General features: G+C 37.2%; 3 protein-coding genes across 3 annotated transcripts; 2 read left to right on the top strand and 1 right to left on the bottom strand.

Annotated features, from left to right (window-relative positions):
• The first annotated feature begins 385 nt into the window (after window positions 1-385).
• zgc:163014 (uncharacterized protein LOC100038766 homolog) lies at window positions 386-5,568 on the top strand. The gene is made up of 13 exons (XM_046856334.1): window positions 386-549; window positions 640-816; window positions 953-1,058; window positions 2,092-2,202; window positions 2,388-2,498; window positions 2,610-2,787; window positions 3,277-3,399; window positions 3,706-3,893; window positions 4,023-4,219; window positions 4,347-4,438; window positions 4,523-4,577; window positions 4,818-4,915; window positions 5,014-5,568. Exons 1-13 carry the CDS (start codon window positions 488-490, stop codon window positions 5,256-5,258), a joined length of 1,743 nt encoding a protein of 580 aa, XP_046712290.1. The 5' UTR covers window positions 386-487; the 3' UTR covers window positions 5,259-5,568.
• A 151-nt stretch (window positions 5,569-5,719) lies between these two features.
• Window positions 5,720-10,866, bottom strand: gstz1 (glutathione S-transferase zeta 1). The gene is given in 10 exon segments (XM_046856335.1): window positions 5,720-5,914; window positions 6,002-6,051; window positions 7,777-7,829; window positions 7,961-8,036; window positions 9,592-9,680; window positions 9,683-9,716; window positions 10,172-10,252; window positions 10,348-10,415; window positions 10,529-10,580; window positions 10,705-10,866. Coding segments are annotated over 10 exon segments (648 nt in total). The 5' UTR covers window positions 10,723-10,866; the 3' UTR covers window positions 5,720-5,787.
• A 739-nt stretch (window positions 10,867-11,605) lies between these two features.
• aldh6a1 (aldehyde dehydrogenase 6 family, member A1) lies at window positions 11,606-24,471 on the top strand. Its single transcript, XM_046856205.1, has 12 exons — window positions 11,606-11,750; window positions 12,567-12,608; window positions 13,939-14,013; window positions 14,983-15,144; window positions 15,281-15,359; window positions 15,552-15,854; window positions 16,883-17,004; window positions 19,846-20,035; window positions 21,812-21,993; window positions 22,089-22,268; window positions 23,734-23,832; window positions 24,076-24,471. The coding sequence occupies exons 1-12, from the start codon at window positions 11,712-11,714 to the stop codon at window positions 24,178-24,180; spliced, it is 1,578 nt and encodes a 525-aa protein (XP_046712161.1). The 5' UTR covers window positions 11,606-11,711; the 3' UTR covers window positions 24,181-24,471.
• Window positions 24,472-24,548: the final 77 nt, after the last annotated feature.

Raw genomic sequence — 24,548 nt, 5'->3', positions numbered from 1 at the left:
CAAAATAGGGTCTAACAGACTTTAACTATTTCATACATTTTTCCATTCATTTAATTTTATTTGATTGATTTAATTTGTGGCAATTTAATTGATAACTCAATTTAATCAACATCATAAAATGTGTATTGAATTAATTTGATAAAACAGATTATAATAAAACATTAGAAAATATTATTTTATATATTATTTAACCAAGCGAAAAAGAAAAGAAAAAACGGAAACACATTGTCTTAATTGTATTATTTTGCACATGTTTAGGCAGCATCCAACAGTTATGGATTAATAGAAATTATCAGCATTTCCCCTGAGACTAATATCTAATTAATACGTTATTCCACGTGCCCCTCTGTCACGTGACTGAGAGGGGCGTGGCGTTACCTGCTCCTCGCGCTACTGATTGAATCGGATTTAATGGAGTTGAACATGAACCTGAGCTGCTTCAGGTCGAGATATTTGGTAGCTCTTGTAGTTTTGTAAGAGCAGAAGCATGGGGAAAACGCACTTTTATGCGTTGTGGTCCTTACACGAAGCACCTCGTCAGTTTATCAGGTGGGGAATTTTTTTATCCGTCTTTTCTTGTATTCAATATCACTCCAAATAATGAATAAACCATTCAATATTTTCCCCGCGGTGCTTCAGTAACGTGAACCGAACGAGCTTCCAGCTCCAGATCCCACTGCCTTTACCTAAGCAGCTCATCGTGTTCAGTCTGGGGGACTGGGGCTCATTCTCTTGCGAGACAACAGTATTAATTGAGGTGTTTGTTAGCCCGGATGTGAAACCGCAGAAAATTGGGATCCTTTCACCACATTCCAGGTATGAACATGGACCGGTAGATGCTCTTCAGAGCAAATAAAGAGTAAAATACATTCATAATTAAGGAGAAACTGAATTGTGTGCGCCTTTAAAATGTCTCCCTGCATGCTAATTGCATCCTCCTTTATATGGGAAGTTGTTTGGTGTGGGAAGGAGACTGGACAGTAAACCTTTTAAACGAATCCTCAGTGAAGAGCAGGAGAGGGGTCTACGCCAAAGTGTTGCTCACTGTCTGTGGAAAGGTATTCTTTTTCTTTTTCTTACCCCCCCACCCCCAAAATTTTTCTACCATAAAACATTGCACTCAGCAACAAAGTAGCAGTTCAACATATTTGCAGTAAATCAGTGTAGAAGCTATTAAGTAAATGTCTGTCTGTCTGTCTGTCTGTCTGTCTGTCTGTCTGTCTGTCTGTCATTCATTCATTCATACTGACTATATATGGGCTGTATTTAACATGGTATCCAGATTGAACCTGGATATATTTGATCAATCTACAATTGAACAGAGATACAATATACAGGATATAATATCCTGTAATAACACAGGATATTTAATCTAGAATACAGCTCCATTATGATTACATGGGTGATCTGTTCAATTTAGAGCTAGGAATTACATTGTTGTAATCTGGTTGGATCGGAAGGTCACAAGTTCAAATCCCACCACCAAGCTGCCACTGCTGGGTTCTTGAGTAAGACCCTAAAACCCTCCCCTGCTCAGTTGTAAGTCACTCTGGATAAGGGTGTATGCCAAATGCCATAAATGTGAATGTAAGTTTATTTGCTCAGTTTTAGTTGTTTCATTTACTTTTTTATTTTATTTTTTTAAAATCATGTTCCCCAAACAGCGTTTACTGACTTCAATGATAATTGAACAATTCGACTTTAGGTCTGGAACACTACTTGTTTGAATGTGGATCATTTTCACTCAGCAGAGAATCTGCAAGTGATTATTGACCTCCGCTGTGTTTATTGCTGGTCAATGATCTAAAAAATGGTAAAAAAGGACGAATCATACACATAAGTACCCCATCAGCCCTATAGTGTCTGACTAAATCTCTGTACCTGATTATCAATGGGTTGCTTTTATAGATGGGTTCCAGTTAGTAAATATAGAAATTCATTTTAAATGGCAAAAATATGCAAAAGAAATATTGTGTGAAATTTTGAAAAAAATTTAAATCTGGTGGTATTTACTATTAATTTGATTATTCATTGTGCTTTACAGTATTGTGTGATTTGACATAGTTTGTTAATCATCTGGTTATGATAAAGATAAAAGCCAACTTTGTGAGCAGTACACCATTAGTGAAAAGGAGAAGGTCTGCCCAAAATCAGTTCACCAGTTTCTCCCAGACCCTTCTGAGCAGTGCTAGCAACAACAAGGTGAGGATTTCAGAGTCAAATTTAAACATTTACTGTTCATGTAATAATGTTGCAGCTAACAGCTTTATCATATGGACATTTTTTTCACTTTTAAGTGTTTAGGCAACACTTAACAAAAAATATATCCTATAAATAAATATAGGAAGGATTGAACTGTTTTTAATATTGGCCATGTCCTTGTCAAGGTCACATCTCAGAGATCATCACCTGAGGAAACTGTCAGATATGCGGAGCTCAGAACGAGCAAAGAGGAGATTCAGGATATTAGCCTCAGAACATCAGGAGTTTGGGCTTTGGTGAGGAATTTTCAAGACCCAACTTTCCCAAATCTAACTTTGAGCCATGAGAAGTTCAAATCATTACCTTGTAATAAAGATCTGATGTACATTTCTCTGTACTATCCCAAGGATAAAACTCCAAAAAGGACTGTGATAGAAAAGAGAGGATGCATTTTGAATTATCAGGGATCTGAAACACAACAGAGGCCAAGCCGAGGTTCAAGCCCCAAAAAGCGCAAACTGAGCATAAGTGCATCGCAGAACGAGGAGAGGGGAGTTGTCAAAAGGACGAGGGATTGCCGAGCAGGTAAACACACTACCACATTTGTGAAATTTTGTCTGAGTATTTTGTGGTTTTTTTGGTTTGCCAAGCGTTTCCATTAGTCATTTTTATATGTTGCATCCATGCAAAAAAGGTTTGAATATGTTACTGGTGGAAACATTCCTTTTGGCATGATTGTGATGATATGACATAATTGCATTCATGCTCTTAATGTCCCATTCAACAAAATTTCATTAGTGCTTGACTGGAATCAGGTGATGGGAGACGGCGCTGAACTACACTGAATTCTTTGTAAAGTTTGTTCAGTTTAAGACGAGCTGTGTTTCGACATGGTACATTATCTTGAAACTAGAAGTAGCTATTATAAAATGGGTAAATTGTGGCTATAAAGGGTGCATATGGTCAGCGACAGTACAATGTTCAGCTGGAGCGTGACTTTACTGGTGACACAAGGTGGGGTAGGTCTGTAAATTTATGCTGTTGAAATATTAGTAATTACTCTTTACTTTTCAGAGCATCCATCAAAGCGCTGGAACCATGCAATGTGTTTATGTGATCCTGACACAGCTGTTCTGATTGGTGGGGAGACTGCAGATGAAAACTACTGTTCAGACTCTATATGGAAGCTGGAGATTGGTGTGTGTTTTTTTTTATTAATTTTTTTTCCTCACATGCCTCTAGTTCAGTCAATTGATCAATTAGGCGGTGACCGTGACTGGATAAGTATCCAGTTTCAGCAAGTGACGTGCATGTGGAACAGCAGAGGCGATCTGGTTCCATTAGTGATCTTTTTATTCTATGCTTTTCAGTCAGGACTGCTAAGTCTCTTTAACTGCTTAAATGTTGCATTAGCTTCTTCGTTGATGTTTAGATACAGACATGCGCAATAAAAAAAAAAAGTTAAGACAAAAGTTTAGGTTAATCTCCTGCTAACCTCTACAGATGGCGATTTTTGGTTCCCCATGAATTCTTCTACAGTTGGGCCATGCCCTCCCAGCTCCCAAGGCCACTCGTCAGTTTTTGACCCTGAGAATAAGGTTGTCTACGTGTATGGCGGATTTAGAGAAGGTCAACGCTATAGTGATATTTATATGCTGGACACACTGACCTGGAAGTGGAAACTTATTAAAGTGAGTTTGAGTTAACCTATTGAGCTAAATGTAATTGTCAGCAGATCAATCTCAGCAATTATTTATAGTTTTAAATGATTTTTGTGTTTTGATCAATAATAATAGACTTCAATTATTCATTTCTTCCAGACAAAAGGAAATGTCCCATCATTAGCATACCACAGCTGCAGTATTTATAAGGGTGAGATGTATGTATTTGGAGGGTTGCAGCCCAGTCATGGTCTTGGGGGCAAAGCGTGCAGTAATGCTCTTTACATCTTCAATCCTGAACATGAGCTGTGGTACCAACCAATTGTAGAAGGGGATCGTCCTCTGCCCAGGTTTGGGTCAGTGTGCTACTTCATATCATATTTTTTATTACAAGCTTTCCTGCTTTTTGGGCAGAATTTAATGGTTAGTATGCATTATTGTACATTTAATGCTTTTTGAGTACTGATTAAAATGTATATACAGGCACTCCAGCACCCTACTGCCCGACAAATTAGTGATTTTTGGAGGCCGAAAAACTGCCACCTACCTAAATGACCTCTACATTTTAGATCTTGGTAATGGTTCTATCACTGTTTGAAACCAGAAATGGAAATGTTTTATTATTAAGAAGATATTAACCATTTAAATTCTCATTAAAGGTTTTATGGAATACAATGCAGTGAAATATGAAAACATGCCACCTCTTGCCCGTGGGTAAGTGCCTGATTTGGCATCACTCTGTAATGTGTATTTCATTGAATTATTTACATTCACAAATGTTATATAAATAAATGTTTACCCTATATCATCGGTTGAGTGAGAGACTAATGATGTATGGTTTGTAGTAGCACATTTGGCCAAACTTAATAATTCTCTTTTTAATTCTCCATCTTCCCTGTACACTATCAGGTTTCATTCGCTTTTTAATTCTCTATCTTCCCTGTACACTATCAGGTTTCATGCTGCTCTGCCCGTGTCTGACAACAGGGTGTTGATCAGCGGAGGCTGCAGTGCTTTAGGAGCACTACAAGATCTCCATATTTTTAATATAGGTTATTGTTTTATTCCTTAATCATACAAATTCTCTACTACAATTATATGTTGAGAGTAAAGTGAGGTCTGTATTAACTGTAGGTTCTTTTTGTTACAGAGACAAGTTGCTGGACATCATTAGTGTGTCCATTGCTGTCCTCAAAACCTCGTGCTGGACACAGTCTAATCAGTCTGACCGGCACTGTGCCTTCACACACTGATAAAGAGGAACCGGGAAATGGCCATCATACCTGCATCTCCACCCAGTACACCATCTTAGTGTTTGGGGGGTCAGATTGCACTGGCACGTTTTATGATGATACAGTCAAATGTGTCCTAGAAATCCCTACTGAAGGAAAGTGACTTGACTTAAAAGCAACTCATGGTGCATGGCTGAAAAACTCTACTGTTAAGTGGTGCTGATTTTTTTATTCTCAATTTGAAAGCTTTTTTTTTTCCTTCTTTTAAAACACTTATAAGAGAAAATGGAACTTCTTTTATGATGCCATTTTTTAAGACAATTTTAAAGATTTAAACAGCTGCTTGGCAGCTACTGTTTACTGCATCAAATACAACCCAAAATATTTTTTTCATTAGAATTATGTGCTTTACAATTTCAGAGACAAACACAAGACCAGTTGTCATTTTTGTCCAATAAATATATTTCCACCCATTTGAAGCACCTTATTTTTTCCACTTGTATACCTTTTTTTTTTTTTTTTTTTTCTGCATATATATTTTGGACATGTATTCTTTGAAAAACTAAATGGACAAATGGTTTACCAAAACAAATAAACCAAAAGACAAAAGTAAACTGGATTGTATGAAGTTAATTTGGTAATGCTTTAATCTTTGCTGCTGCCAAGTGAACAACAATGCTTAAAATTGACATTTATGCTCTCATTTGATCAGGTGTATCAGGCTGACAGGACGGATGACTGACTTTGAAGGCCTCAATCTCCATTAGAGTCTGGTTTATCCGCTTGATTGTGGGATACTGATCGAGGTCCACTTTATACCTTTGGAGGAAAATAAAGAAAATGCTTTAAAATTGCTTTGTACTGCAGAATTACCTTTTTAAACTATAGCTGTTAAGCTCAATGTACCTTTCAGCATTGTAGACTTGGGGTGCAAGACAAATATCAGCCATTGATATCTAAAGCAGAGATTTTACAATAGATGAATGTTCAGCATACAGAAATGGACAATTAGCATTGGTTTAATCGGCATAATGCATTTTTTATTATTAACTCGCATTTATTCAGCATATAGAATTTTTGTGCCATTCTCCAGTTCATTACATTTTTTAACTAAAATTAAGTCAAGGTGAAAAAGACCGTCCTAATGTGTACTATAGGTTTTATATCCTGCTAATATTTTCTACTGAACTTTAAAAAAAAAAAAACAACTATATAATCAACCAATTTATTACTGAGGAATTAATGCTGTAAATGCACAATGTAGCATGAAAATACAGCCTTTCTGTATTTTCCCATCCCATCCGGTTCATTTCTGAATGCTTGCTTTGTGTGATTAGCAGTTAAATAGTCATGCTTTTTGAAAATATTTTGTAATCACATATTTCCTGAAGTCAGCAGCCAAAAGAAAGCACCAAATTATGGCGCTGTTCTGCAAGACCAATTTTACCAGCCAATTTCAGCTCCTGGTTTTACTAAACAAATCACTTGTGTTCAAGTATGTTGACTGTTTGGATAAGTCTCTTTTACACTCTACAGTTAAGCATGTTTGGGGTAACTACTGTAATGTAAAACAAATGCAAAGGAGACGATGTGGAATTCATCCTTCTGCTGCCATCTACAGACAACGTTAAAGAAAAGAATCAGTCACTTCAATGGCAGCCTTATATGATCATGTGACCATGTTACAGATGCAGTGAGTATCTTACCAATAGTTTGAAGTACATTCTGTGCCGTTTTTTGTCTTCTATAATCTGGATTCCATAAATATACTAAATAAATGATATTTACATAACAGATCTAGGCCAGTTTTAAACATTACATCTGGAATCAAGTCTAGACAATTTGTCAGCCTTCATGACCTATGATGCAAGAACACGGATGCCTGAAACCACTTTATCGTAGTCATGGTCTAGATAGATCTCATAAGAAAACTAGTTGTAACACAGGATACATCATGGATGGTCTTTTTTTTAAGATCTTCTCTTTCCTCTCAAAACAGCATTCATTTTTTGTGGATGTTGGAAAAATTTATAAAAACCTCTGTTCCATGGATATATCACACATTTCAGCATGTAATCTTCCTTTTCTATTACATCTCAAATGTGTTTAGATCCAGTGATTGGGAAGCTCACGGAAATCAGTTTGAGACAGCCTTTGCAGTGTTACATGGTGCATTATCGTGCTAGAAGTAGCTACTGGAAGATCAGAAACAATACTCAAATAGTGGCATTCAAGCAATGTATGACTTTTTGGATTGGTTCAAGGCTTTTTGCATCCATTAAATTCAGATTTTTAAGTATCCAATTCAGACCCTATATTCGGTGTGCCACAGACCAACCTATTGGTTTGAAGTCCTTAACTGTACAGTTATAATAAACATATGCCCACTGTAGCCTCAGCTTTCTGTTTTTAGCAGACCGACGTAAAAACTGACAAGGTCTTCTTCTGCTGTAGCCCATCCATCTTAAGGTTTGACAGGCTGTGCATTCTGAGAGTGGTTATTGACATCGCTCATCAACAAGGGTTTCTGTCCACAGTACTTTTGCTCACTAGATGGTTTTTCATAATTGCATTATTCTGAGTAAACTCTAAAGACTTTATGCTCAACTAGTCCATCTGGCACCAACAATGATGCCATGGTGAAATTCAAGATCACAGAGATCACCAATTTTTGACATTACCTCATTGCCAAAACAGTATGTTCCAGATGTCTGCTTCAGAATGGACTCGAGGGCTGCAAATATAAACCATGCTAGGTATTAAAATGGAGAAGACACATCTAGGAAAATAACATGTAATCTCTTAGTGTACATAAAAACGGGAAGAAAATAAGTATACACTAAAGTAAAAATCTGAATTACGCACCCTTGAATCCCTTGTTGATGAAATGTTGAGCCCACTGTATCTTTTCAGAACCAACTTTCTCCAACACAGTGAGGTTCTTAAAGTAATGAAACATTTCATTATTTAAAGTGCATAATATACAGAATCATATATTAATTGATCATCATTATCATGATAATCATCAATGTAATAATCAGAATTAGTCACAGACTTGAGTAATATAAAAGATAGACTTGAATTGCGTGAAATAAGGTGTCATTCACAAAGAGGGACATATTAGAAAAAAGTGCAGTATTAGCATCTGATATATATATATATTGTGTTTTTACAATATACAACTGCAATATATAATTGCCACTGTATTAGAGATACCTAGTTCAAATCTAGACAAATATTTCCCTTACGTTTTTTCTTTCAAAATGTGCTAGCCTACCTATTACCATCTTCCATTCAGCTCTCTTTTATCTTACAATAGTTACAAAACAGGCAAATGTTCATGCTGTATGAAGAACTATGCACTTCCCCCTCTTCCACAGACATGAGCTCACAGAGACCCCTGATGGACTGTTGTGATTGACAGATGAAAAAGTATGTCAACTCACATGGTCAATTGTGCTCCCTTTTTCAATTGGCTGTGGCATCACTAGAATTCAAACCTGCACTCTCCTAATACTATGGCAAATAATATTCAACTGTGGCATTCAGGAGACCTCTAACCTCTGCCTTGTTATATGGCCATATGAATTACTTTGTAGGTACCTAATTACTGAATGTAGCCCCATCATTGTCAGCCTCCTATACATCACAGGACAGGTAGTGTGGCTTTAACATCTTGGTGTCTGAGGAGAATCATTTTCAAATATATGTGTACAGGGAATACAACGGTCAAGGAAGAGGGGGGTCATACAGTGTATAGCAACAGTTGGGCTACAGTAAGTAATCTGTACTTACACAATGTGTAAAATGCAAGTTGAACTTTTTATATCTGAACTCTCTATGTATTTGTATTACCTTCAAATCACTTTCAGTCAGTGCCATGGAAATTTGCATTCAAATTGACCCACATCATAAATCTTTTAGAAGTGATGGAAGTTATTTAAATGTGTCCAGATTATATATTAAATGCAAATATATTCTCGAATAAGCATCTGGGTGAACAACATCCATAATAACACAGGATATAGGATGTTTTTTTCTCCAAACAATCATTTGAGAAACTCATTTGCTTCTCCACAACATTTGCACATATTGGTTTATGAGATGTGCAGCAATTCATCATGTCATCAACTTACACAATGCTGCTTTTTAGCTCTGTTACTATTTATTGCATAATTACAAACAGATAACCAAAAAAATTAAGGTTAGATAAAAGTTTAGTGTTTTGGCATTAGAATTATTGCTGACCGAAAATTTGTTTTATTCCTTTTTTCCCCCATTTGTTTACTTTGTCAGTGGTTTTCTCTTCTCTAGAAAATTATTATTATTTAGGGTACAGCTGTAGTGTTATTCAGTTCTGAAGTAAAAGCAAAAGATTTAGTCTGTGCTGAACTGTAGAGCACAGAAGGATTGTTGCTGCACTGTACTCTTTAAAAGATGCTCTGTGTTGAGTCATATCCTAACCCACAGGTATTTACTTATTCAATTACACACACCTGTAGAGGCTGTATCCCAGAGGCGATGAGATCAGAGATCATGCGCACTTGAGCTCGCTGCTGTGGATCAACCGGAAGAAGACGTGGCAAAGCCGGGTTTCATCAATGTACTGGATGATAGCCAGCTGGAGGCAGAAACACGACAATATTTTTGGCTGGAACATAGATGAGCAAACGTCATTAATCTGTCTGCTTCTCTTTGCACAGTTCATGTGCCTGGACTGCTGACAATATACGAGTAAATAAATGTGTGAAATGGATTGGTGTACCTCTCAAGGTGTATTCTACCATTCTATTCTGACAAGAAAAAAAGCCTGAATGTGACTGACCGCATGAAAACATGTTTAAATATCATTATTAGGTGGGTCCTTGTGTCTTTGGGTCTGTTTTGAATTATTAAATGTTTTGTTCACCAATTTATACTTTTTTTTTCTTTGGTTACTCTTTAAATGTTTTAATCATCTTGTCTGGATCAGCATGGTAGCTTATGTAAAACTTCAGTGACTGATGGTGCTATACTACTACTACAAAAACACACTTTTATTGTGTTAATGCGAGTTGTAAAGATGAGAGAACTTACTGACTGGGACAAGGTGATGTCATCTATGGTGACTGCAGGCACTTGTTGCATTGGGTTAACTGCTCTGTACTGATCTGTGAGCTGAAACAGACATGCAGAACATTGGAGCACATTTCACCTGTGATTTATACAATCTACAAACTGAGAAGAAATTCAGAAAAGACTTTGTTTGTTACCTGCTGGCCTCCATCCTTGACAAGGTTCACAGGTACTTGATCATATTCAATACCCTTCAGGGCAAAAGCTATTGAGATTGCAATGTTAAGGAGAAAGCTTAGTATTTGAAAACTACACAATCAGGAGGAGATGTGCATGCGAGGGAATTCAGTTTTCAGGACACTTAAGAAGGCAGCTTACCAATGCGTACTCTCCATGAGCAAGAACTTCTGAAATATCCATGAAGCACAGGCTGGAAAATGAGATACACGTCAGTTATAGCAAAGCAAGCTTTTTTTGTTTAAGTGAAGATCGGGGTCCAAACAGAGAATTAAAGATCGAGATTAAAGAAGGGTGTATGTGGGGAAAAGTCAAACCTTTCCTGGAGTCTCCATTCTATTCTACAGACATGTAACGTTGTGATCACAGTATTCAGGGGTTAAAATCCTTTCACCAAGTAGCCAATAAGAGAAGTTTTAAAAACATCCTCCTCTTTCATGACTAAGCAAGTTTAGATTTTTACCAGGTGTTTAGGTCTTTCCAGGAAATGTCTTGCAAATGCACAAAAAGTAACCTACTGGTGCATATTATACATTATTTAGGAATTACCTTCATCAAGCATGCACACGATGATCGCATTTCTGTGCTTGGCGGTAGGATATGGACAGAGCCAGGATTGTGTTTAGGATTAAATCAAGCTTTAAGCCAAAATAACTAATATAAAGGGTCTGATCTTACGAGCCGCATCTGCATCCTAGATCACTAAGTGCTATTTAAATAAACTAAGCAAACACACAGAGATTGTCCCTTAGTAATGACCCACTGATAAGAGTTTAATGCAATTTTCTGGCGCAGCATAACATTTGTGAAATAATGTTTATAAGCGCAGATCCACTCGGTCGCTAAGAGTCGATTCTCCAAACACACGTTGGAAACCAGGAGCCGACTCCGCAGCAATGGAGTGTAAATAACCTGTTAAATGGAATCGACTCCTATCAATTCACCACCCTTGGAATAGGGTTGATTCAAAAACAAAAAAAACAATGTCGTTGCCTATTGGAATAAACCCAACCAGCCCTATGATGTGCGTCCTAGGACCCCTGTTTTCTAAAAACCAATCATCGTTCTTTTACTTTCTCTGTGAATAGCTTTGCAACAATTCACATTGCTGTTGGTTGAACATCCCGGAGCCTTCACCAATCACATTTCGTAATTTGTGGGCGTATATGGCTCTTGACCAATCATTAGCCGTGTCCCCTTCTTACCCCGCCTCCTTTTAAAGCTGTCGTGGGTTAAAGAAGTTCAATAGGGTGCACCGGCTGACCGCGTTGGCGCAATTAACTTTATTCAGGAGATCTCCAGGTTCACTTTTCAGATCTCAGTCATGGCCGCGATAGCAGTGCGTTCTCTCCTAAAGAAGAGGGTAAGAACAACGATTCGTGTAGTCTTGCAGCGCTACAGCTATTTCTGTTCTCTTTGTTAAGTGACCATAGTGGAAACCCTCTGACTACAACACTTTATGGGGACAAAGATGACATACTAAATAGTTCACATTAATGGCTGTAACAGTTGCTGTCAAATTGTAGTTGCATGAAGTGATCAGTGAAACACACACTCCTATCTCTCGCAGATTGTTCAGAATACAACTTTGCATTCCTGTGCAAAATGCCAGGTCACATTTTAGATCCCCTTATCTATTTATCCACCTCCCTGATTTCTATTATTCATTTTTGAAGCAAGAAACACTACTCCTACTCCTCAGCCCAAACCTTTAAGATTTAAACTCTTGAATCAAATTTCTACAATATATTTTGTCTATTGGTTTTTAGTTAAATACTGTGCGTATGGTCTATTTGGGTTAAAGCTGATTCTGTGCACTCATAAAGATTTGATTATATACACACAGGTGCTCTTGTGGCTGAATGAGCAAATCCTAACAGCCATTCTTGAGAATCTATTGAAAAAACTTCCCAAAAGAGTGGAGTTTGTTATAACAGAAAAGATTAAAGCCTAAAGTTAAAGTGGACTGTTTAAAAGCCACTTATAGGTGTGACAGTCAGGTGCCCACATACTTTTTGGCCATTCATTGTAGCTGTGTAATTGATTGGTGGGCCAATACAATTGAGAAATGCTTATTGTGAGAGTATAGTTTAATATTTTTTCTATTGGTGTTAAGTTGAATGCTGTGTGTAAGATGCACTTGGGTTTAAGCTGACTTTGCTATCTGTCTGTCTGACAGGTGCTTTTGCAGTTGGGACACAGATGTTACTCCAGTTCTGTGGTGAGTTACTGAAAACATATACCTGCTTAATTGCAAGGAAACAAATGCTATGTGTGTGCATGCGCTATAGGAATTTCCATGCTATTCAGTAAGTTTGGTCATTTCGCTTAGCTCACTAATAAGAATGGATTCTTTTGCCTCCCAAATGGAGCACTTCCTTAGGACGTATGTGATGTTTTACCAGTGATTGTTTTTCTTTGCCAGGCTAAGGCTGAGATTATTCCATGAATTTTTGACCTACTATCTAAATATAAAAATCACTCAGCACTATTTCAACTATAGTTAAAAAAAGTTAGTAAAGGCATTAAAAGTTTGATTTGACTTAAAACGCAGAATGCAATTATTAATAGTATTAATGTGTCTTTGCTTGGTTGCGAAGATTTTTGATTTATTCTGATCTCCTACATCACGATGCAGCACGTCTTCAACCATCAGCAGTGCAACAAATCTTCCGGCATGTTGCCTGATTCATGAAGCTTTCAGCAAACAAATGACACCTTGTATTTATTATACATATGTTTGTAAGGTTCAAGAGTTAATATGATGTCTAGCATTGCTTCAGTATGAACACAGTCCCCTTTTACATTAGTTATATTCTTATTATTAATATAATTATTTTACTCCTAAATTATTGCTACTCTAATAGGAAGACTGAGGTGGATCAATACCTCTGATCAAGCTTCAAGTTTTTGCAGGCTGACTAGTCAGTTTAGATGAATATACAGTACATTTATAAGCTTAAAAGATGTACTATGTAACCCTTGATTTATTAACCGTATGGCTTAACAGTGATATTTCATGTGAGACAAATTTGTCCAGTTTGTCCAAAGAAGCCTGTTTGTCTCATGCATATGTTACAATTACATTTTTCCAACCTGTTCGTGTTGGCCTGTTACATAAATATACTTTAATATATATGGCATTTCTTGTGTCAAAATTCTAGTATGTATTTCTTTTTTAAACTCAGAATCAAGTGAAATAGTGAATTTAATCGACATAAAGGAACTTTGTTAAAAAAAAATTGCTGTTCAAATGTTCTGTGTATTTAGTTTAATTTGTTTTGTATAGAATTTCTATACCAAACCAGCATTTCTGGGTAATGCCAGATAGTGAGACATGTTTTTCGCTCCAACAGCATACTGTAACAAACGAAACAAAGTGTGTATGAGAATGTTATGAGAGAGAATCATAGGCTGTGAACAGAACAGTCTCAATTTTACAGCAGTGCTTGGTTACATACAGTTTCTACAGTATATAGGTGAGAACAAATTTGTTGTTTAAATTTAATTTGACGTGATTTTCATTGTTTTTTCTTTCTTTTTTCCAACAGCCCACCACAAAGTTGTTTATTGATGGAAAGTTTGTTGAATCCAAGAGTTCAGAATGGTTAGACATTCACAATCCCGTGAGTACCCACAGCAAAATATGACTATATTCCACTCCTATGTTTGAAGATACAGAAAACAAAAGTTTACATTATATATAATTTTTCTATCACATATAATTGTATGCATTGTTGGTAAAATGGTAATACACCTTAAATGTGGAAATTGATGTAAATCCTATACAATCCTACCTCAAAGTCTACTTTGGCTGGTTAACCAGTTACAAGGCCTTTGCTCCATGTAATCAGCAGCACATTCAGTGCTGTGCTTCCCACTTTGTAGATAAGATTTAATGCAGTGTTTAACAGGCATCAACTTCATGGAATCTGCTCAGTCCTCTACCTGTAGACTTGCTTATGGTCATGTTCAAGTCTCAAACTATTTAGGGTACATACAGTATATTTTAGGGTAGTTATTCAGTATGTTTATGTTCAGAATCCAAATTTAGATTTGCCATACCTGGTCTCTTTTGTGCTAAATGAATCACAGTTAATAATAAAATACACTATAATCAGTCCTTGGCCTTAATAATGCTCTTGTGGCTGAATGACAAATTCTAACAACCACTCTGTAGAATCTAGTGAAGAGATTTCCCAAAAGAGTGAAGGAGATTATAACCAAAAAAAAGACTGGATTGGACTGTTTAAAGGGAACTTATAGGTAGGAAACTTGGGTGTCCACATAGATTTGGCCAGTTTGGTGGACAAATGAAATGTAGAAATGCTTATCATGAGGGCATAGTTTTGGGGATTTGGTATGTATGTATGATTTGCAGACGGTGTGAGTGATTAATGTGTAGTTTGATGTCTAGAGGCTTTTTCTGTATCTGTATATTTAAGTGATGCTGGACAGATTTCTCTATGTGGACAAAGAACTATATTGGATCATTTGTTTACATGCATAGAATGCCCCTGACCCTCGAAGTATAGAGCTTTTAATGATTTATGCACCAACAGTCATTATATGTTATATTTATCACCTCTGCTTAGGCCACCAATGAAGTTATTGGCCGGGTCCCTAAAGCCACGCAGGAGGAGATGCTGGCTGCTGTGAACTCATGCTCGCATGCCTATCGCTCATGGTCTGAGACTTCCATTTTGACTCGCCAGCAGGTTTTCCTCCGCTACCAGCAGCTCATTAAAGACAATATTGTAAGTTGTCATGATGTGTGGAAAACAATAATATGTCTGATTACCTATTACAGGTCTACCTGAAACTTTCTGAGACTGGGAAGTTAAATATTAGCTGAAATAGGTATATTTTGTTATTCTGTGTGTCATGCTTCAGAAAGAGTTGGCCAAGCTGATCACTCTGGAGCAAGGAAAAACCCTGGCAGATGCTGAGGGCGATGTGTTTAGAGGATTACGTAAGTCTCAAGGATCACTTTTAAAAAAGGCCAGTCAATAAAACCAGGATTTCATTATATATTTTTTAATAGAAACCAGGACCTTGAAAGGATAAAACATTAATGGCCTTTGAACATTTATGAAAGTGTTTTGGACACAAATATGTCAACTTGGGCTGAATATGTGCTGTTCATTTTTATCTTGCTTTTCAGAGGTGGTAGAACATGCATGTAGCATCACATCACTTATGCTGGGGGAGACTTTGCCCTCCATCACTAAAGACATGGACACCTACACATACCGGCTGCCCCTTGGTGTCTGCGCAGGCATCGCCCCCTTCAACTTTCCCGCCATGATCCCACTCTGGATGTTCCCAATGGGCATGGTGTGCGGGAACACGTACCTGATGAAGCCCTCAGAGCGTGTACCTGGATGTACAATGATGATGGCCAAGCTACTGCAGGATGCTGGAGCTCCAGACGGGACACTCAACATCATCCACGGCCAGCATGATGGTATAAAGTTCACTAGGGCGATGGCTTTTTTCTTTCCTAATGGTTTATGGTTTTGATCTAATAAATGTATACTATTATATAATAATGCATGGTATAGACTTGGGTTCATAGTTTAGTAGTTTACCGTAATTTCCGGACTATTAAACGCACCCAAATATAAGCCGCACCCACTGAATTTGACACAGATTTTTATTTTGAACATAAATACGCCGCACCTGTCTATAAGCCGCAGGTGTCTACATTGAAACTAATGAACTTTACACAGGCTTAATGAAAGACAGTGTCTGTTACACGACTTGTATCTAAACAGTAGCCTACCAAGTTTTTCACTGTCTTCCTCCTTCCTTTCACAACAATTTCTCTTGGGAGTTTTTCTTTTGGCATCGTCGTGTGTTTAAAAACCACCATCGGTGAATCTTTTCTCCCGATGCCGTGCAGCTCAGAACACAGGTGAAGTGCGTTTTTTTTCATGCCCGGTTGTTTTCAGCGTGATGAATGATTCGCATTTCCTGTTGACAGTCCGAGTGAGCGGCAGGTAAAATATCAGAGGAACCTCATCCATATTTATGATGTGGCTCGATTCAGTGGGAGCGCATCTCATTTGATATAAAGAGTTTCATTGATTCACCTGAACCCGTTCGGCAATTTCATTGGTCTAATGTTATGGGGTTCAGTTTTTTGGCTTGGAGTTTCTGAAACTGGGAAAACCCAGGAAAAATTCAAAAATTAGCCGCTTCTTTGTTTAAGCCGCGGGTTTCAAAGCGTGGGAAAAAAGTAGCGGCTTATAGTCTGGAAAATACGGTAGTTTAAAAGGCCTTAAATATAGTAACATGTTGATCAACCTGCCCTAATTCTAGATGTAGTATTACTGTCTAATTACTGAAAATCTGTGAAGGCATGGAAAAAAGGACCCATACTAATGAATCCTCATGCACTTAGCAAAAGTTTTGTTGAATATAGACCGTCATTGTACAATTGATGTCTTTTGAGTTTATTTTTACACATGCTTGTTTTTTCTGTTTTGGTAGCTGTGAACTTTATCTGTGATCACCCTGCTATAAAGGCTATCAGCTTTGTGGGCTCCAACCAGGCAGGAGAGTACATCTATGAAAGAGGCTCTAAAAATGGCAAGAGAGTGCAATCCAACATGGTTAGTCCTGAATAACGTGCAAACTTTTGTTTTCACAGGGAAATGTACGATTAATAAAGCCCTAAAATGAAGCGGAAACACAGTTGGCTAAACCGCTTTAGTTGATCCAGCCTGAATTAAACTCTGCAGATGAACTAAATATAAATTTGGATCCATTTTTATTGGTTTCGCTGTAGCATTTTATGATTTTTTTTTTGTGTGCCTTGCTTTAATGCTCTAGGAGCCAAAAAAATACAAAGCTTTTGTACTTTTTCAGCTGAAGCACTGGTCCAACAAATATAAATACAATTCTCCAGGTGGAAAAACCAAGGCGTTGAGCCTTATGATTGAACTTTGACCTCTAAATTCACAATCTTCACTCTTCAGAGCCTGTAGAAACCAAAAGGTTGGACTGTAGTCTTTAAAACAGTAAGAATTGAGGCGTCACTGGTACCCGTCACACCAGACCAGTTTCTAACGGTTGTTTGATACACATTTAGAGAGAAAAGCTAACATGCCTGCTAGAATATTCTTGTTAACAATTTTGGTATCTCTGCATTCTTTTGGAACAGGGACACATTTTCCCAACAACCTCAAATGCAGTCCATGAATAATCAATAGTAGACAGTAAGAAAGTAATTGTAATTTGTTATTGTAATTAAGTTGTTTTCTCGTGTATCTGTACTTTACTGAAGAGTTTCTATTCGGGGAGACTTTTAGTTTTAACTTCTACATTTCAAAGTCAAATATCTTACTTTACTATTATCTTACTACTTAACTACATTTTGCGAACTCAGTCGTTCCTTTTATGAGTGGAATAAAACTTAACTGGTCAAGCAAACCACCAGTCAGGGTAGATTTTGTGCTTTGTTCTGAACTAGTTTTGATTGGCACTTGGTGGTATCTATTTAGCACAAACATACAGTTTAACATGAGTTCAATAGCAAGCAGAACATTTAGAGATTCATAAATGATGGAAGAAACTAATGACTCTAACTTGCCACAACACCTGTGGCCTTATTTGTGCATTTTTTTAAAGTAATTTAAAAGAAGCTTTTTGACTCCTAATGATTTATTATTTTCCTATGATCATTTTATTAGACATCAATCAGTGTTTGAGCACGAGTCTTGTGAGTAATTAGACCCTGCAGTAATTGTTTTCCTCCTCATGTTTTGTGAAGTAGGACTCCTAATAGTTTGCACTAGGGGTGTAACGGTACACATATTCTTACCAAAACCTTTCAGTACAGGGCTTTCAGTTCGGTACAACTGAAACCCTGAAGTACCGGCTGCAATCCTTTTTCATGCAGAGCATAGTACAAATCTGAGTTCTCGCAGGAACATATTAAGTGGTGGACCACAAGTTTAATCTCTGCCTCTCACTTTGAGTGCATTTTTAAATTATTATTAATAAACTTGAAAACGCATGGATGTATACGCTAAAGAATTTATAGTGCTAGCATTAGCCGCTAACCAGGAAGTTGCACTGGATTCTTTAGCATTTTATGTTCAGCTTCAAGAATTTCTCTTAAAAGGAGAAAATCCTGACAATTCCACAAATTGAGAAATTAATTGTCTGAACTAATTGAATGAAGGATGGAAGGAATGATGACATTTGTTAAAGTATACTTAAATAACTGTCAGTTAAGTAGATCATATCTTTAGATAATTTAATATTAAATGTAAAACACACACACAAATTACCCAATTATTACTCTTACTAGTATTACCCAAATGGGGTCTAACAAATGTAAACTATTTAATCAATTTAATTTGTGGCAATTTAATTGATTACTCAATTTTATCAATATAATAAAAAGTATATTGCATTAATTTGATTTAATCTATTTTATATATAATTTAACCAAGCGGTCATTTTATTTAAAATAGTTTAAAACTGTTGCTATTTTAAGATGTTGCTAATAATAATATTGCTAATATAAAGCATTAATAAAACACGACAAGCAATTTTATGTTTTGCATTTCTATCTCCAAACGTACCGAAATTAAACAGAACCGTGACTTAAAAACTGAGGTAACCGTGAATTTTGTGTACCGTTAAACACCCATTACCTGTAAATTGTACAGTTTCTTGCCAGTAGGTGGCAGCATTGGATATGAAATGGATATTCAATTTTGTTTCCAGACTCAAAATGCTTGAGTCAAGCCTGAGTCATTATTTAGAAAATAGGCTTTGGTCATGATTAAGACTGAAATGAAGTGAAGCTATAAGTAATAATTATTATGTCAGCACTGCAGATAGAACACAAGTCAGAAATCAACTGTCTCAAAAATCCTGGAAAGCAATGCATTGTAAATACTAAATTTAAATATACTCTAATGTTTTGGAGCTTGTTTGTTTTTTTTTGTTGTTGGACTGGCAAGAAACATACATATAAATTAAATTGAGTAGAATAGAATATAAAGGATTTAAAGAGATAAAAGTGGTTTGTCAACCCAAAACCTGCACATTTAAATAAAAAAAAGTGTCCCATTGTAACAATTTCATTCTTGATTGGTTTGTAAAACATGTCCTGTACATACCACTACTTACAGTATACTTACATGACACAGAAATCACTTCAATCAGTAACTCACTAATACAGAACGCAGGGGGGAGCAGGTCAGCTTGTCATCCATAAAATGGCTGAACAATTCTTTTTTTAGTTTAAACTTCCAGTAAATAAAGAAAAACATTGTTTGTTTAACCAATTGTACATGCAGTATGAAAGAAGGATAAAGCCGAATATGGTTTAAAAGTAAATAGATTTATGTCTCTGAATACTATAAAAAAAAAAAAAAAATTCTGCTCTGAGAGAAATTGTAGAACTGATATGCTTGATGTCCTTTGCTTTTAATCAGGGGGCAAAGAACCATGGTGTGGTAATGCCAGATGCTAATAAAGAGAACACCCTGAACCAGCTGGTGGGTGCTGCATTTGGAGCAGCTGGCCAAAGATGTATGGCACTTTCCACTGCTGTCCTGGTTGGAGAAGCTCGCAACTGGCTGCCTGAACTGGTAGAACGAGCCAAGAACCTGCGTGTCAATGCAGGTACACTAATGTTGGATCTGTTTAGACAGAAAGCTATATAGAGGTCGACTGATATGGGTTTTTCTCTGGTCGATGCTGATGCTGATATTTAGAAATCAGGGAAACCGATGGCCGATTTTTATTTTTTCTGACTCTATCTTCTATCTGATTCCTTATTTGCTAATAATTTAACAGAAAATTGCTTAAATAAAACATTAATTAAACAAGACGAACCTCTCCAATCAGTGCACTTGTTACCAGGTTTTTGGTACCAGAGCCTACCTGTATTCTAAACTGCTGCTAATTAAAGGCTCACTAACAATACAGTTCCAAAATGTTTTTCTCATTCTCTCTCCAAATGGAGCATATTTAACCAATTAAATATATAGGAAAGACTAGATTAAGTATGAAAGCTGACGGTCTGCCATTTGGGTACGTTTGGTGGTTTTAAGTTGTCTTTGGTTGGACTGTGTCAGCTGTTTTTCGGCTAATTCTTCTTGTCCAATCAGCAGCGGAGCTTGTCGGCGAGAAAAAGAATCCGATTGTCTATTAAGCTTAGCTAATGAGCACACTAAAAAAACCCCAGAACATGCAGAGATGATTACAACAAGCTACAGGAAACCGTTAGTAATGATCGCGGCAGGTGGAAACGCTGCTTGTTTTTTATATTTGCTCTTCCGGTTTCCCTCCTTGGATGCCGAATAGAGACTACAGCTGGTATGAGGGAGTTATTTTATCTCGCACAAGTGCAAAACGCGCACGCAGGGAATCGGCCTAATTTGAAGTACAATCAGCCGATGCTGATAATAAAGAAATTGGCAAATATTGAACCAATAAAAAGCTATAAAGCTCAGGAGGTATTTACTATATATATATATATATATATATATATATATATATATATATATATATATATATATATATATATATATATATATATATATATATATATATACACACACACATATTTGTTTGGAACTGGCAGATAATGTGTTCACATCTGCTTTGGGTTTAAATAAATATATACTCTTAATAAACTAAACGGATATTAGATATATTACATTTTGCTTAATGCTTAGTTTGCTATTTTAATTGGGTATATAGTACTTCAGTGGGCTCTATTTTTGGTTTTGTTTTAAGCCATTTCCTGTGTTCCTCTAAATTCTCTATGTAACTGATATTATAAATGTTCTCTGTCCTCATTCATGAAAAATAGAATGTGGTTTAAAGGCCATATGACTGACACTGATGATCAGTTAATATCTGGTCTTCTCTGTAACTAGCATTTCTTTAATCTGTTCTCATTCCTTTGCTACTCTGTCATCATTTTCATGCTATGGATTGTGCATTCCAGTAGGCCACCCAAGCCTTCATGACCACACCTCTCCCAGCTGCACGTTCAGTACAGCCAAAGCAGAGAAGCACATGTGTCTTGCTCGTGCTGCAAACTTAAAAGGCTCTCCGTGGTGTGGGCACATGAAAGTAACACAAGCAAGCCAAATTAAAAGATGAAACAGAAAAAAAAATTGTGTTGCCAAAAACATTGTGCTGCAATACAGTGGGCCAACAAAAACCCAAACACTTTTTGGAGTGAGTGCCTTGGTGCAGTAAACCATGTGTGTGGGACAGTAATAGACACAAGCTTATTCCTTTACTATTACATTGCAAAAAAAAAAAGCAACCAGTGGGAACTGTATACAATGGAGAATAGATGAATGAATAGATTAAGATCAATGTTAATGCTTTGCATTGCTTGATTATTGGAAGACTTTTTTGTCACTTTTTGTCTGTTGCCAGGTGACCAGCCAGGTGCTGATCTTGGACCCCTGATCACCCCTCAGGCCCGGGACCGTGTAAACAAACTCATCCAGAGTGGAGCAGAAGAAGGTGCAACACTGCTGCTTGATGGTAGGAATGTGAAAGTGAAGGGCTATGAAAATGGCAACTTTGTGGGACCCACCATCATCAGTAATGTCACAGTAAGTCATTTATGGATCACTATAAAAATCTGAGCAGCAATTAAACTGTGACCTGATTTTCAATCACTTGTCATTTTCCCCTTTCTGACCCCTAGCCTGATATGCAATGCTACAAGGAAGAGATCTTCGGCCCGGTCTTGGTGGTCTTAGAAGTTGACACCCTGGATGATGCAATCGGCATCATCAACAAAAATCCGTATGGAAACGGAACTGCCATCTTTACCACCAATGGTGCTGTAGCTCGCAAATACACTCACGAGGTGGACGTTGGCCAGGTGAGGAATTTTAGCCTTGCAGCTGATAATTAACTGTCTGTCTGTCTACCTTTAAAAAAAAAAAATATGTATGACACAGTCATAAAAAGTTTGTATGTATAGAGAAAGGGAATGATTGTAAAACGACAATGTCACAAGTTGGTATTTTGGATTAGTTTAACCACAGTCTTGAAATAATGTATTTATATGTACAAATCACTGAAATGTTATTCTGGTTGAAGCGCTTCACACACTCTCCGAGAGTCAATATTAGAACATGATGTAAATGTAACGTGTAAAGGCCCCTTGGCGCCTCTCCTCTAACCCACAGAAAGCCGGCCTGTGTCGAGCTGTCCACGTTCTGTCCTCAGCTGCCATATCTGACACACAAGTGTTCTAAAAAATACACATTTTTCCCAAAGCAGGGATTTACCTTGTTTGCCTTGACTACAAACCCAAGGGGGGGGGGACCTTACTGCCACCTCACAACATGCAGCCTCCAAATAGCTCACAGCAAATATGTGCTGTTTATCAAAACAGTGTTGTGCTTCGAAATATTATGCAGGTGGCAATTCTGAAATGCCCAGAAGGGATTCCCGTGCAACCTGTTGATCTGGTGGCTATGAAAAAATAACACACCTCCTTCCTGTTTGTCTGTGGCTCACAGGTGTGTCGTGTTTGCGATTCACTTGGCGAGCACGTCCATTTGATGAGTAGGCCTCCAAAACCTCAATGCACAGACGTCCCTACTTTTCTCTCCATTCTTTGTTTTTTTTTTTTTTTTTTTTTTTTTTCCCCCCCTTCCCTCAATCTGGCTTTTTGACATTTCAAGAAGCCGTGCCAATTTCCAGTATTCACCCGCACCAACAAAAATGTTTTGTTTAGTTGCCCACTGCATACGTTGCTTTTCTCAGCATGTACACAAAAAAAATGATTGTGGCTTTCGGCTTTGTGTTGCCGTTTCACTGAATGAGCCGGTTGTTCAGCACTTTCCGTACACAGCAGTAGAGGTTCAGCATCAATATATAGTTCTATGTCCTGAATGTTAAACCAAAGTTTTAAACAAAAGTAAATTGAGGTTTAGCCCTAAGTATTGACTACCCTGTTTTCCTAGCAAACAAGTTGGAAAAGGAAAAAAGAACTGAAAGAGAGCTGTCGCTAGTGTATTGGCTTCGACACGTGCTCCGATCTATTGTGGGTTGATTGCGTGAAAATTCATATTGCGTATCTGTTCAGGTGATACTGTTTGGATCTAGCAGTCCATCTCTTTTTCTCTTTGGGAATGGTTAATATTCTGTGTAACATACTGTACAGATGTGGGAGAGGGAGACATGTTTGCATTTGTGTTGTTCTCTTAACTGGCATCGGGGTGTGATTGTCTGGTGCGAGGGAGACGGCGAGGCAGCCGACAGCCTCAGGGCATCTAGGGGCGAAGCATGATGTCTGATTCTGCTGGGTTTTTTTTTTTTTTCTTTTTCCTTTTCAGATTGGAGTGAATGTACCAATTCCTGTTCCCCTACCCATGTTCTCCTTCACTGGCTCCAGGGGCTCTTTCAGGGGTGATACCAATTTCTATGGCAAACAAGTAAGTTCATTTCAACAGCTGATGTCTGTTAATTCTTTAATAGATGATGGTAGCAAAATGAACAGTGTATGAAGATGCATTAAACACTACATGAACTCAGACATCTTACTTAAAATGACTTTCAGCAGCATAAAATATAAAAGGAATACTTGAGCATTTTTCAGTCTTAACTTAATCGAAGTGCAGGAAATCCCATTTAATTCTTTATAAATATGTGACATTCTTTTGGTCTTGCTTTTGCAGGGCATTCAGTTCTATACACAGATCAAAACTGTTACTTCACAGTGGAAGGCAGAGGATGCAACAGTAAAATCTCCAGCAGTGACAATGCCGACTATGGGACGTTAACAGACTTCCACCTATGCTGACTTCACCCAAAACCCTGAAGTGAAGACTATACTGCACAGATAAGGGTATAGAGTGACTTGGTTTTGCTAGCATAGAAATGGAAGTTAATCACTGACATGTTCCTGTAGGCTGTGTAACTTATTGACACTGTTCCAAACTCCTATATTTCTTTCTATGGCTTTGTTTACTTGTCAATTTTTATGCCAACAACTATGAACAGTATTTGTCAACTGTAATTTCATCTTCAGTTGTTTCTACACGAAAGCCAACAGAAATAAATAAAAAACTACAGTTTATCAAATTGATTTATAAATCCACCCACATTACCATATCTCATAATGTAGCACAGCTATTCTATTACATACAAT

The sequence above is a fragment of the Silurus meridionalis genome, chromosome 8 (assembly GCF_014805685.1).
Source record: "Silurus meridionalis isolate SWU-2019-XX chromosome 8, ASM1480568v1, whole genome shotgun sequence".
In the NCBI taxonomy this organism is placed as follows: Eukaryota; Metazoa; Chordata; class Actinopteri; order Siluriformes; family Siluridae; genus Silurus; species Silurus meridionalis.
The sequence above is the reverse complement of the archived record's forward strand: the minus strand, read 5'-3'. Positions and strand labels throughout refer to the sequence as shown.

Bases quoted from the DNA above. Each gene is read 5' to 3' on its own strand.
- zgc:163014 (XM_046856334.1), top strand. From the start codon at position 488: ATGGGGAAAACGCACTTTTATGCGTTGTGGTCCTTACACGAAGCACCT. The intron at 1,059-2,091 runs GTATTCTTTTTC...GTTATGATAAAG, and splicing joins TGCTCACTGTCTGTGGAAAG to ATAAAAGCCAACTTTGTGAG. The intron at 2,788-3,276 runs GTAAACACACTA...TTTACTTTTCAG, and splicing joins GACGAGGGATTGCCGAGCAG to AGCATCCATCAAAGCGCTGG.
- aldh6a1 (XM_046856205.1), top strand. From the start codon at position 11,712: ATGGCCGCGATAGCAGTGCGTTCTCTCCTAAAGAAGAGG. The intron at 11,751-12,566 runs GTAAGAACAACG...TCTGTCTGACAG, and splicing joins GTTCTCTCCTAAAGAAGAGG to GTGCTTTTGCAGTTGGGACA. The intron at 15,855-16,882 runs GTATAAAGTTCA...CTGTTTTGGTAG, and splicing joins CATCCACGGCCAGCATGATG to CTGTGAACTTTATCTGTGAT.